Source organism: Pogona vitticeps, chromosome 3 (assembly GCF_051106095.1).
Source record: "Pogona vitticeps strain Pit_001003342236 chromosome 3, PviZW2.1, whole genome shotgun sequence".
Lineage (NCBI taxonomy): Eukaryota > Metazoa > Chordata > Lepidosauria > Squamata > Agamidae > Pogona > Pogona vitticeps.
In genome coordinates this window covers 78,468,685-78,481,887 of record NC_135785.1, presented here as the reverse complement: position 1 = coordinate 78,481,887, position 13,203 = coordinate 78,468,685, and the positions used below count along the sequence as shown (strand labels likewise).

General features: G+C 38.0%; 1 protein-coding gene across 43 annotated transcripts in view; it reads right to left on the bottom strand.

Moving 5' to 3' along the window:
- JAKMIP3 (Janus kinase and microtubule interacting protein 3) overlaps positions 1 to 13,203 on the bottom strand; it is a 145,691-nt gene that overhangs the window by 46,807 nt on the left and 85,681 nt on the right. For 17 of the 43 annotated variants that reach the window (XM_078391237.1, XM_078391226.1, XM_078391240.1 and 14 more), the window contains 7 exons: positions 11,441 to 11,560; positions 8,306 to 8,452; positions 6,669 to 6,800; positions 5,225 to 5,260; positions 4,670 to 4,729; positions 3,604 to 3,732; positions 2,402 to 2,530 (listed from right to left, as the gene is read on the bottom strand). In XM_078391237.1, coding sequence (XP_078247363.1) covers positions 2,402 to 2,530; positions 3,604 to 3,732; positions 4,670 to 4,729; positions 5,225 to 5,260; positions 6,669 to 6,800; positions 8,306 to 8,452; positions 11,441 to 11,560 — 753 coding nt within the window. The remainder of the gene's footprint in view (positions 1 to 2,401; positions 2,531 to 3,603; positions 3,733 to 4,669; positions 4,730 to 5,224; positions 5,261 to 6,668; positions 6,801 to 8,305; positions 8,453 to 11,440; positions 11,561 to 13,203) is intronic. The other 26 variants (XM_020786112.3, XM_078391232.1, XM_078391243.1 and 23 more) reach the window with 5 other exon arrangements.

Below are 13,203 nucleotides of genomic sequence, written 5' to 3'. Positions count from 1 at the left end.
TCTGTTGCTCAAGACCCACGTAAAGAGCACTCAGTGGAATGGAGCCAGTCAGGCAATGATACCTACTGTGACAGATTGTTGCATTATACCACAGGGCTAGTTTAAAAGTCTTATCAGAACCTGTAGTTAATCAGGAGCTGAGCTGCTGTATCTCAAAGTGGGACCACATACTGGAACTAACCAGTACTTGGACATCAGCATTTACCAGTTTGTCATTTCCTAGCTTCTATTGTAACTTCTTTGAAAAAAAGATTTGATTTGGACTCAGTCAGGCTAAATCTAAAGATTAGATTTGGGCTGTCCTCATCCCATTTCACCTCTGGGCCCCTGTAAGCTGTACCTGGTATTTTTTTTCCAGAACCTGATGTGTCTCCTATATTAATGGGAGGATGCAGACAGAAGATGCCAATGAAAGTTCCACATGGATTAATAGACATTTGCTTGTATAAGATGGGATGTTTGATACGAGCCCCATTGAAATCACTTCAGCTTTTTAAAAATCAACTATTTAGGGCTATTTTGTGTTGGAGGTAAATTGACAAAGAAAGAAAGAAAGAATTATGCCCCCTAGAGGCACCGTTCTCTGGCTTCGAGGCAGACCTGCACAAATGTCCTTCTCACCTGCAAGTGGCCTAGGGACTGCACAATTTTCACTCCTGGATTAGACAGGGTGTTAGGCTTTAGATGCATACAACTCTGTTACAGTCCCCACACGGTCATGTTGTGTTCATAAAGGATACGAAACTACAACCAGAGCTTTCATAGTTTTTAAAAATATATCTGTAACCCCTGCATCCTGATGCAACTGATGTTAATGGTGACAGAAGGCTGTGCTGAATGCTCAGGGTTTGCCCTCCAACAGAGGCATGGAAACTGCTGGTGAAATAAAATATCCCTTCCCCTTCAGTTCCTGTGTGCCTTCTACATCTACTTCAGGGGACCGAGGAGCTTTCCAAAGCAGATATGGGACTTGGTGAGAGAGGACAACAATAGAAATTCAACTGCATGAGCAGACAATCACTTGCGTAAAACGAGATGTTTGACTTAAGTACCACTGAAAACAATGCATCTGAAGTTCTATATAGGTTACTTGACTGAATATGGTTTCAGTAAAACTTAGAGCACAAATCTGATTGTGCCTACTCATATATAAGCTCTCCTAAGTTCCATGGTGCTTCCTCCCACATGGGCACAGGATTCTATCCTTAAACCAACTTAATTTTAACTACACTGTAATCTCAGTTATTTTATATATGTAAAGTACAATACAATCCTATGCATTCTGACACAAATATTATGTCTTGCTATATTCATAGGGAAGTGTGCACGGGATTGTAGCCTTTGTTAACACTACTAAATGACATCTAGCAATGCTTTAGGTCTTATAAACCTAAGACAACGAAACGTTACATCAGAGGAGCTATATAACACAATTTCTAGACTCTTTGCTGGAGCTAGAAAGCATATCCTGAAGAGTGGCTATTCTTTATCAGACAGAAAGGAGTGGTTGTCTCCAGCATATAGGTAAAACTACAGAACTATACAAGTGTTTGCCCATACATGGGAAGGCTAAAATGATGTCGCAGGCCAAGGTGTGTATGCAAGCACTACTCCTAACATTCTGAAGTGTGCTAGTGCCTCTAAAGACCTTTGCACATTTTGCACTAAGGTCTGAAGTGTTCAGCCAAATACTCTTATAAAAATCTCCTTCACAACTCACTACTAAACCCAGGGATGCATGGGGCTGTTGTGTGGGTTTGTCCCACCAAATTTTAGCCCCTGCATGAGAGGCAAGGGGCTTAAGAAGAAACTTGTCAAGGAAAATTGCAGGCCTGAGCAGAATGGAGTGTATTAATGAGAAGCCATAATGATCAGGTGTGCTGAAACTGAGTCAGGATGACTCAGCAGAGATGATGCAACCCAGGGATGAGGTAATGTGTAACCTGATTGGTTCTGTATATGTATATATGTATGGACTGTACAGTTAGTTGTATCTTCTCCTGCATGAAGATCACATCTACTCGTTATGCTGCCTGACTGATGTAAATATTGCTGTAAATACATGTTGCTGAAGGAAATGCTGCTGGACTATGTGTGAGTTATTCCTGGACTGCCTGAACCGCCAATTACTCTGCTAAAACCATGATTTCCGCTAAGAAAGCTGACAAAACTTCATATACGTATTCTCAAAGGTTTTAACAAATGCTCAACTATCCAACAAACTGCAACACAGCACAGAAAGAGTTCTGACTCCTGTCCTCTGAAGATGCCAGCCACAGAGACCGGCAAAGTGTTAGGAAGAAAAAACACAAGAACATGGCCAAACAGCCCAGAAAACCCACAACAACCATCAAACTTCATATAGTTACAAGTTATTTCACATAATAGAAGTCATTTAGACCTTAACTTCTCGTTCTGCATCCAGCGTTCCTCCAACCTGTTCTTGCAACAGCGCATACGCCCTTTGTAAAGCTTGATACTCCATTGTCAACTGTCGGAATCTTAATTCTGTTTCTTCTTTCGCCATACCCTAAGGTGCAATAATAATAATAATAACTTTATAAATCAGTTTGTTAAATCAAACTAGATACATAATTTTTTTAACAAAGCAAATCCAGTACAGTTTCTGCTATAAAACAACACTCTAGCTGTTACAAAAATGATTTTGCATATGCTGTGTGCAGAGTCATGCAGTCTCACAAAGCATCTATGATAGAATCATGTGGGCCAATTTTCATATAATGGCACATCAAAAATGCTGAGAATTCTGGGTTATCATGGAGGAGTAAGTATGATAGTAAGCATTACTCTATCATTTCTGCTTGACTCAAACTGAGCTACTCAAACTGAGCAGCCTCTATCTATGATCTAGTTAGTGTTATGCCCAAATAAGAATTCCTGGCTTGTTGCTCTCTTAACAAACCAGAGACATAAGCCAAGAAATACTGAAACCCTGGCTTCACGTTCCTGCTTAAATGACAAACCAGGAAATAACAAGCATAGCACAAAGCAAACCACGGGCAGATGTTTTACTTCCTGAGAGAAACAACCAAGGCACAGCACTTGCCAGTTTGTGGTAAGCCAGAATTCCCTGCAGCACTGGCTTAATATGATGTGAGAATTCATCCAAGATTTGATAGGAAATCAAGGAAATTTAGTTAAAGTAACAAGCATTCTAGCATCTTCAAAAATAACAACTGTATTATAGTACAAATGTTTGTGAACTAGAGTCCAATGCAGTGAATCATAAATATCAAACCAATCACCAAATAAAATATTCTCAGTATAAATTTGTAAACTGTCCTTTGTTTCCACTAAGAGGGTAGTATATAAATCAAATAAACACACTTTACATTTTTCTTTAATGTATCTCTAAAAATGCACAGTCATGAAACCTGCACTATGATTGACCAACTATCCACATTCAGTAAGAAACTGCTATGGTCTCTGTAAAATACTATAATATCACCAATGTTTTAATAACTAAATAAACAATTGCTTGTTTCAATACATGTAATATAATTACAACTTTCATCATTCATTCCTTATCTTTCTTTTATCTGACCGTGAATACTTTCAAACATTACACATGCCATAAGTTACCTCTTCTAAGTCATCATCTGGAGTGCAAGGTGTTTGATCTGTTCGGTCAGTTTGATATGAGATAGAAGAGCCATCAGATTCAAGAGAAGCTTCTTCATCATACCCAAAAAATGTCTCCACCACTGGCTTCTGACCAAACGACAATGTGTAAGTACAAACAGCTAAAAGGCACAATGATGCTCTAACAATGGGTTGGGCAAATTCAGGGATGAATCTTCCACCTTCCAGGACACATAGAGGGCTGCACCACCCCACAGATACCTACTTCTGGTTTTGTGTTGGGGCCTGATACCTTAAACAAGTATTTAACAAGGACCTAACACATTAAACAAGCAGATGTAATAATAAAAGAAAACTGGATTTCCTTATTACATGAATCCTCCAATGAAGATTTGCTACACTGTTAAATTAGGCATACAAATTTTGTCTTCGGTTTCTGGCTGGCCTATAACAATTTGTGAGAAACTCAAGAAGATGAAGGGTGCCGCAAAGTTAGTATTAATTATCCATCAAACTAATTCTGTTTCTCGATCACCAACAAATGATAATCAAATATTTTATTTAAACCAGACTTAATTTAAAACAAAATCATTTAAAAAAAAACCAGAGCATGATCCTAATCCCTGGCCATTATAATGGGATAAAATACAGGACTGGACCACTGTGCAAGTCCGTCAGTGGCTTATACCTTTATTCCACCCATTTTTCCATGTTAAATTCATTCCCTGGACTAGAAAAACACCCTTTTTCTCTCTCCTTTTTACCACCATGCAAATTTACCCTGTGGGAGAGGGGTAAATTTAACCAGGGGAAAAAGAGCTTAAGATGTATGAAATTTTATTCTCATGGGTGCCTCATGAACCAAGCTGAAGGATATCTTACCCCCAAATGTTGGGGTATTTCCTAACCATTCTGGCCATGAGCCACATATGAATTTGGCTGATAACATCTAGAAGTAGGATACTGAGCTTGATGCCCCCTTAGTCTGATCCACTGAGGTTCCTCTGAAGTTCTTACAATTTTTTCTTAAAAAAATAATACATTGCTTCTCCAGTTATCCTCTTACCTTGGGGAATTTTGCAAATTTCTTCCGTTGTTTTCTGTACCTTAAAAGCTTATCGCGTTCCTGTTGAAAGAAGTTAAGAAACACTTTCCTGAGATCCACAAACTAGAGCTGAATATGATTAATGTAACAAATGATCAGTGGGCAGAAGAAGGAAAAAATTGACTGGATGTGTGAAGTTAGAACTGAGCTTGCCATTCAAACCACACAGGTCATCTATGATGCAAATCAGAAGATTATTACAGCCATGCTAAAAATGAGTTTAAATTTTTTTTTAAAAAGCACTGTTTGTGTTTACTTTCATGCTTCCACTTTTGTGAGCTGTGATTAAAAACTTTGTATGAAAATGGAGCTCTAAAAATGACTGAATGAATGAATGAAGCAAGTGACTGAGCAAGCGAGTAAACAAGCAAGCAAGCTACCCATAGCAGAAACTAAGTAGAACTATTTTACTATTAATGTATGAAATTAGTACACATTTCAGCTATAGTATATGATCTCATGGTGAGCACTGATAAGCACAGATGAAAAGGAAAACAAAATAAACATGCTACTCACTATTACGCTCTTCACATAGCCAGCAGTTTCCAGGGTCTATTTTAAAATAATTAAAAGAATATATTATATGTGAGTATGGCTTCATTGTTTGTTTTTAAAAAAGCAAACCCTTACAACACCCTTACAGCACATCTGCTATAATTCTACAGTTTTTAACATCTTTCATTCTCTTCTTCAGCTATGAAGCACACTAGATGGTTTATTTAGCACAGTACTTCTCAAGCTTCAGGAAACCATGGCCACTTCCTAAAAGTACTTCCTTAACTTAACCTCTACCTATTTCCACTATAAAACACAACATCTGAGTCCTGGTCTTCCTAAGTAACAGAGTTATGAGGTAGGATTCTAAGGTACCAGGATATGTTTCTAGATTTCAGGGTACAGTAAATCCTTTTAAATTTGCTGTCCTATAAAATAACAACAACATAACTCCCTGTAATGGACAACAATCTAGCCCACAACACACGCCACTGTGTAAGTATCCTACTTGTAGAGACCTGTTGTCTCTTGTTTTACTTCAAACTTTAAAAATGTGATTTTCCCACCTGACATTGTACAATTCAATTTGATTCATGTAACCAATTACCAAGGCATTTCCACTTTGCCTACAACCTCATTCCCGCCTTATGCTCCTGACGGTGTAAAGGAGGCCAATGCTTATCTGGTTCTACACTTTTCCACATTTTTCTTTGTTTCCTTTCTTCTACATATTCTCCTGCCTTGCTTCCTGAAATCTTCTGTTTCTGTGGTAGAATAATTAGCATTTTCTCCAACCTCTCAGTTAACACATCCATTCTAACCTGGTCTCCCTTGCCTCTTTCATATAAAATTCACAGAGGCAACACTAAACGAGAATGTATGAAACGTAATAGCTCCAAACAGGACAAACGCTACTTTTAAAATTTAAAAATCCAAGTATTTTCTATAAGTATTAGAAGAGTACAGACCAATCTGTATCTTCACATTTATCTAATGTAAGTTGTTTTGGAAAATGTAGTGTACTATGGAGAAGCAGGCTGGGTAATCCAGCAAAGTCTAAGGGGGGGACCCAAACAATGGCAGACGAACTGTTAGAAATCACATGCTAAAATATAAACACCTATAGATAAGCTATTTCAGTCATCAGATTAGGCACAGACAATCATAAAATGCAAGTCTCCTGAAGTTGAGCCATTTTCTGAGTATAATCTGTAGAATCCATTCCTTGATCCCCGATTTCTGGTAGTAATGGCAGGATGAGTCTTATCGAACATGGTCTTAACACAGGAACATGGCTATGACCCTAATTCATCTAATCAGAGACTTCTTGCCTTCCTACATCAGCACACGTCCAATGGTTTCCCTCAAAGATTAGCGGCACAGACTTGGTCAATGGGAGGTTATGTGGAGATCATAAAGTAATGATCTTCTTATTAGCCATTCTGGAAGTGCAGTCTTCAATTACCTTTGAAAGTTCATCTATGATGTTTTGCTGCTCAAGGATGTGTAGCCTCAGAAATTCAATTTCTCTTTCATCTTGATTCTGGTCAAGGTCATTTAAAGAACTTGGTCTCCTTATGGTCCTTACCCTTTGTCTCTAAGATAACAGAACAAATAATGAGAGACTTTTCCAACAAGTATCACATACGTATCTTATGTATCCTACCATAATCTACCCAATGTTCCCCCTAAATAAACTCATTTCCTAAACTAACACATAATTTTGTGTGTAAGTAACTAGAGAACTAGGGACAGGGTAGAAAGCATTACATGGTGGTGCCTGGATACAAACTGTCATCGTGAACAACAAACACTGTGTAGGAAATTGATTTGGTCTGGACAGTTGTGAATCCTAAGCCATGCCATGTAGTGTGAACAGCAGTCCATGTCAAATCACAAAGAGGGTGGGAGCAACCAAAAAGGTTGGTCCTGTAGCAACTATTGCAAACTATCAATCAGGAGAAGTGAATCTTCTATGTATTCTCAGCTTGTGCCTTACCTCACCTGGGCAATCACTAACATGATATATTTTACCATTATAATTACAACACAACTTTAAAATTAGGAACCTGCATTCAAATTTTGGGTGTGATTCTGATCAGAGCAAAGACTCCATAAATGAAAGCAATTTCTTCCTTGCTAGGTCAAAGGTGAGATAGCTGCATAGCTATTAACAGGTTACACATAAAGACAGAGTTCAGATCTGTTCCTACTCTGACTGATTTTAAGAAGCAAATCAAAACACATCATTTAAGATTGGCATATGAAGTTTAACTTTACTCTTTATTAATATTGATGGTGCAAATGCATTTACCGTACTTGATTTCTATGGTTCTTATCAGGTGCGATTAGCTTTAGCTGATTTAATAATTTTATAGTTAAAATTGGTTTTATTTGTTTTTACCCTTTTATGAAGTTTGTAAGCTGCCTTGGGTGCTATTTTTTAGTGGAACAGCAGGATATGTAAGTGAAAGAAAGGAAAGGAAAGAAAGATCACTAATAGAATGGAGAGAATGGTTTATCAGAGAACTGGAGAGATTCCAATATTGATGTTAGGTCCTACTCCCTCAATTGCAAGAGCAGAATGGAAAATGTGAAAGGAAAACTATTTTCAGGAAAGCTATTGTCAATTACGAGTCTTGATTGCTGAGTATTCATATCCTATTATGGCACTTACTATACATCACAATTGTACATAATGAAAATATACAGCTGTGATGTTTTTCATATACACCTAAAGTAGTATACTGACTCCACATATATGCATAGGCTATCAAATATATACTGTATATTTGATAGCCTACGCATTATATGTGGAGTCAGTCATATATATATGAGATAGCAATATGCTCAGTGTATGCTGAATACAGCTAGATTAAGCATATAAGTACATATAATATATAGCTCGACCTGAAAAACTATTGCTTCATATTATTCTCTCTGTCCAATGTTACCAGTTCAAAGCTCAGCTCTAGTTCCCCACATAAAAAAGAAAGCTCAAATGTAACTTCCATTAACATTCAGAGAAAAAGAAAAAGGGAGAGAAAGTTTGGTGGACAAACAGGCAGAAGAGGAGTGGGGGAATACAAGAGAAAATCTTACCATTTCCAAATTTTCTTGTGTTACAAATTTTAGTTTATTCTCCATACGACGTAAAGTGTGGGATAAATCCTCATTCTTTCTGCTAAGGCGTCTATTTTTGTCTAGCAGGGGTTTGTACTGGCTCTCAGCTTCTCTGAGACGTTTCAACTGAAAAATTTAGAGAAAACCTGTTTTTTATTTGGAAGTAAAGACTCTACCTGTGCCTAAAGTGCTATGTATTTACGAAGCTTTGTAGTGCTGTCTATTGTGAATGCGTACTGTACACATATACAAAGAGCTAGGTACCATCCCTAAAGAGATTAATGTCAGGTTTTTTGAAGAGCTGTTTTCTCCAGCATGAGTTTCCCTGTGCTTCACGAGTGTCACTCTTGAACCAAAACATTCAGACAACTGTGTCTTTCCTACGCTTGCAACTCTTTTTCCCCAGCAACACTCCCTCCTTTGTTATGTGGAACTCTGGAATTAGATTTGCAAATGAAGCTGCTGTTTACATTTCTGAGATAATTAAGAGGACACACATGCTCCCTCTTTTAACACATTTTCAGAATTGCTTCACCACATGAGAGAGCACTCCTACACACTTCACTCTGTATCCCGTTGCTTCTAAGACTTCTCAGCACTCAACACAACCTTCTCAATAGCAACACCTAGGCTGTAGATTGCCCTTCCTGAGAAGTCCGGTTAACTGTGTCTTTATCAATGGAATTAACCAGGTGTTTGAATGTTTTCATTTTTCTGTTTGTCACCGAGGATGGATTTACTGTGTACCTCTGAATTATCTCAGAAATGTAAACACCTCTACTCATGGAACTACTTTCACCATTTGAACCACCCAGATGAATGGTCTCCCCACTCTTCGCCATATTGCCTTCTCCAAGGCCTATTCCAAACGGCTGAGAAACCAACTGAACTGCTTTTCCATTTCACAGAAGGCTGTAAGCGAGTGATAAGGAGAATAAAGTTCAGTTAAACTTTTTGTAAGCACTCTCAGGGGTGTTTACAGAAGAAACAATACTGTCTACAGCATGACCTCTATATCCAAAGCGGATTGGTTCCAAAATCTACCCTGGATACCTGATACACTGGATAGTACCAAATACTATATACAACATATAAGGGGGCAAGACAAAAGACACAAGGGGCCATTCATCTATGTTGCATATAGGACAGCAGCAAACTGAAACCACGGATACCGATCCCACAGATATGGGGTCCTACTGTAAATCTTTAAACTCAACATGGATCTCATGTCACACATCCTGAAGAGAGAGTAAAGAATGAGTTTGGGATCCATTTGGAATGAGAGAATATCCCTCACCATCCAACACCCCTCTGTTCCTGATCACCAATTGCACATTTGCCTGAAACAGTTGCTGAAATCCAACAGAAAGTCACAGCTAACTCAGTGGGCCTACTCTAGTTATGATTTGTTACTGAATTTCAGCCAGTTTATTCATCTGTCTGACACTAGATTAATTATTCTCCATGCTGCACACTTCAGTAATTGTGGGTTTAGGTTTTTAACCCTGATTTTTTAAAAAAAAAACACCAAAAACGTATTGAAATAACAAAACAAAATATAACAAAATATTTGGCATCGAACGTGACATGTTTAATGTGTTTTTTAAAAAATTCCTGTGAGTTAAAATGCACATGGGAGGAGTTTGAATCCACAGTTTCATTCACAGTTGATGGGTTTAGTTGCTCTTGCTTAAGATATACAATCTGACTGCAACCAAACAAGGCCCCTCACCTTCCATTCTCAGGGAAAAAATCCCGCTAGATGATATATGGCTACAATACCATCTTTTTCAAGGCATGCTTACCTTGTTGCTTCATGAATGAAATATACTGTGCAGGATATTCAGTTACAAACCTGGAACACTCTTCAGGAAATAGAAAAGAAGCCAGAAGTGTCTTAGCTGCCAAGGCCCACAATTGCTTCATCTAATATGCAAACCCCATAGCCAGCAGCCGATCATACGGCAGAACTGCCGCTCTAATGTCCTCTATAAATTTAATCTATATGGATTTTTCCAACATGCCAAGCTTTATTGCCCTAGCTCTGAGAAATATATGCTTTGCCACAGCAGCTGCCATTAACTAGCCTTTAAACAGAATTTTATAGGGCTGTGGCAGTGCTTTGCACTTTGAAGAACTAAAAGAGAAAAGATGTCAAGAGTGGTACTGCATACAATCCAATAGGATTGCATTGGTGAATGCTAACCTTCAGTAATCTTATTTTTATAAAAACTGGGAGGGAGGTTCTGGGGGGTTGTAGTCCACAAAATAACATTTCTAAGCTACAGCCCAACCAAATTTAAAGAGAGTATAGTATATGCTTTGCTTCAGAGCATGATATAACCCAAATCACTGGAATAATAATAGTTTCAACTACAGTGGACCCTCTACTTAAGGAATTAATCCGTATTGGAACGGTGGCTGTAAGTCGAAAAGTCTGTAGGTCGAATCTCCATTGACCTACAATGCATTGAAAACTGATTAATCCCAGAACTGGCAGTTTTTATTTTATTTTTGTTCCATTTTTTTTCCTGGTCTGTAGGTTGATTCTCTGGCTGCAAGTCGAATCTAAATTTTGCAGCCAGAGAAGTCTGTAACTCGAAAAGTCTGTAAGTCGAGCCGTCTGTAAGTCGAGGGTCCACTGTATTAGATTCCACACACCATTCTTTATGTGTGGGCTTTGTTTTTTTTTTTTTAATTAATGACTGAAAGAATATTTTTTATTCCAAATTGGACTGATATAGTGATTCTGTTAACCAATTCTTTTTTAAAAAAACCTCTTATAGGTGATAAGAAGGAGGATGCATATAATTCAACAAATAATCTCATCTTATTTGCATGATAGCTCCAGGGAGTTGTAGCCACACTGCGCTGGGAATGGTGGGAGCTGTAGTACAAAACACTAGATCTATTGAGGAAGTGTTGTCGAAGAGTGAAAAATGTCACTTTTTGTTATATCAGAGTACAACAGGGTAGTTGAATCATAGAGCTGAATGGTATCAGAAGGTATTTTAGTCCATTTCCCTGTTGATGCAGAAAATAAATGCACAAAAATGTATATATATTCTACTCAGAAGTGGCTTTATGAAAAAAACAAAGTATGTGCTTTCTTACAAGTTCATTCCGTTCCTCTGACAGCAATGCATTCCGATCTTCCAGCTTCCTGATGATTGCACTTAGTTCAGCTATTTTAAGTTGGAAACGCCGAGCATCCCTTTCATCCAACTGCTGTTCCTAAAACAAAAAATACCTGCAAATAACTGTTCACAGAGGAAATGTATTCTACAGACCCAGTCCTAATTAATTATAGAAAGAATGTAATCTATGCCTTCATGCTGTAAAAAATGAGACCAACAAAAAATTAAGAAAGGAGATATGTAAGAGAGGGGGCAAATGCAAAAAAAAAATTAAAAAGAAGTATGTGTATGCAAGTTCAAGAGTCACAAATGTTATACTCGGAAATATGAAAGAAAACATTGAAAATTACTGCAATGTTTCCTATATATATGTGCCACTGTTGAATTGATTGCTTCAAACAACTGAGTCATCTACAATTTTCTCATGGTAGTATGATATTTATATATATATATATTGACATATAACATGTAATAGGAACGTGCAATGTTACCATTGCATATGCTGTTCCGCAAAGGACATGTAGATCTGTACATCTAAATGATCACTCAAAAAATCACAGGATTGGGTCTTAATCAATCCATATGTGAAAATGTTAAACTTAGGAAGAAAATGAATACAGCTATAAGAGCGGGCATCTTCATATTTTAAGAAAACAATTTTATTTTTCCCCATTTTTGCTTAGCTTAATTTCTTTGGAAACATTTATAAATACCCTTTAAATTCCAGCAAAGAAACTGATATATTTCAGTCTAATGAAAATTAACAGTGGTGCTAGGATTTCTTCATTCAACAGGTGCAGGAGAGGCTTAGAACAGAGGACAGAAAGACTTTGTGCTTATGTTTTGAGGAAAAATCTACATTTCAAATTAAGCAGCACTACAAAAGATATCTTGATGAGGATCAACAATGAAAAGAAGTTTAAAAAATACCACAGAAAAATCACTATTGTTAGCAAATCAAGACAGAAGCTGGAAGAGTGGCATATTACACAGAAAGCTAGTGCAGGAGGTGAATTTAGATTTAATGGCATAAGAGATTGCACAGTATGAAAGAAATAGCAAATAGAATGTTAGTTGACATATTATCCACTTTCTAGAAAATGTAAACTAGAACCAAAAGCCTTGATCAGTACTCAAGGGCTGGCGAAAGCCATTTTGCAGCCAAATAATACAATGCTTCAATGTATTTTCAAGGCCGGGATCCGATGGTGGTTGTAGTTTTTTCCGGCTGTTTGGCCGTTATCTGGAGGTTTTTCTTCCTATTGTTTCGCCAGTCTCTGTGGCCAGCATAGCTAACTCCATTCCTCTGAAGATCCCGGCCACAGAGACTGGCGAAACGTTAGGAAGAAAAACCTGCAGAACCCGGCCAAACAGCTTGAAAAACCTACAACAACCAAACACAGTGCTTCCCTTGCATGTGCAAAACCTGACTGGACTGGCAACAGCAGGGTATAGGGCAGTGGTTCTTAACCTTGGGTTACTCAGGTGTTTTTGAACTGCAACTCCCAGAAATCCCAGCCAGCACAGCTGGTGGTGAAGGCTTCTGGGAGTTGCAGTCCAAAAACACCTGAGTAACCCAAGGTTAAGAGCCACTGGTATAGGGTACACAGTTCTGTCCTCCAGCCCTTCATTATTATTCCTCATCCTCAGCATTTGCCTTTTTGAGGCAGCTCTCTCACTCTACCGAGTGGTAGGGATGATCCTGCCAGTGTTTCACTGGTACTGTATTGGTAACAATGC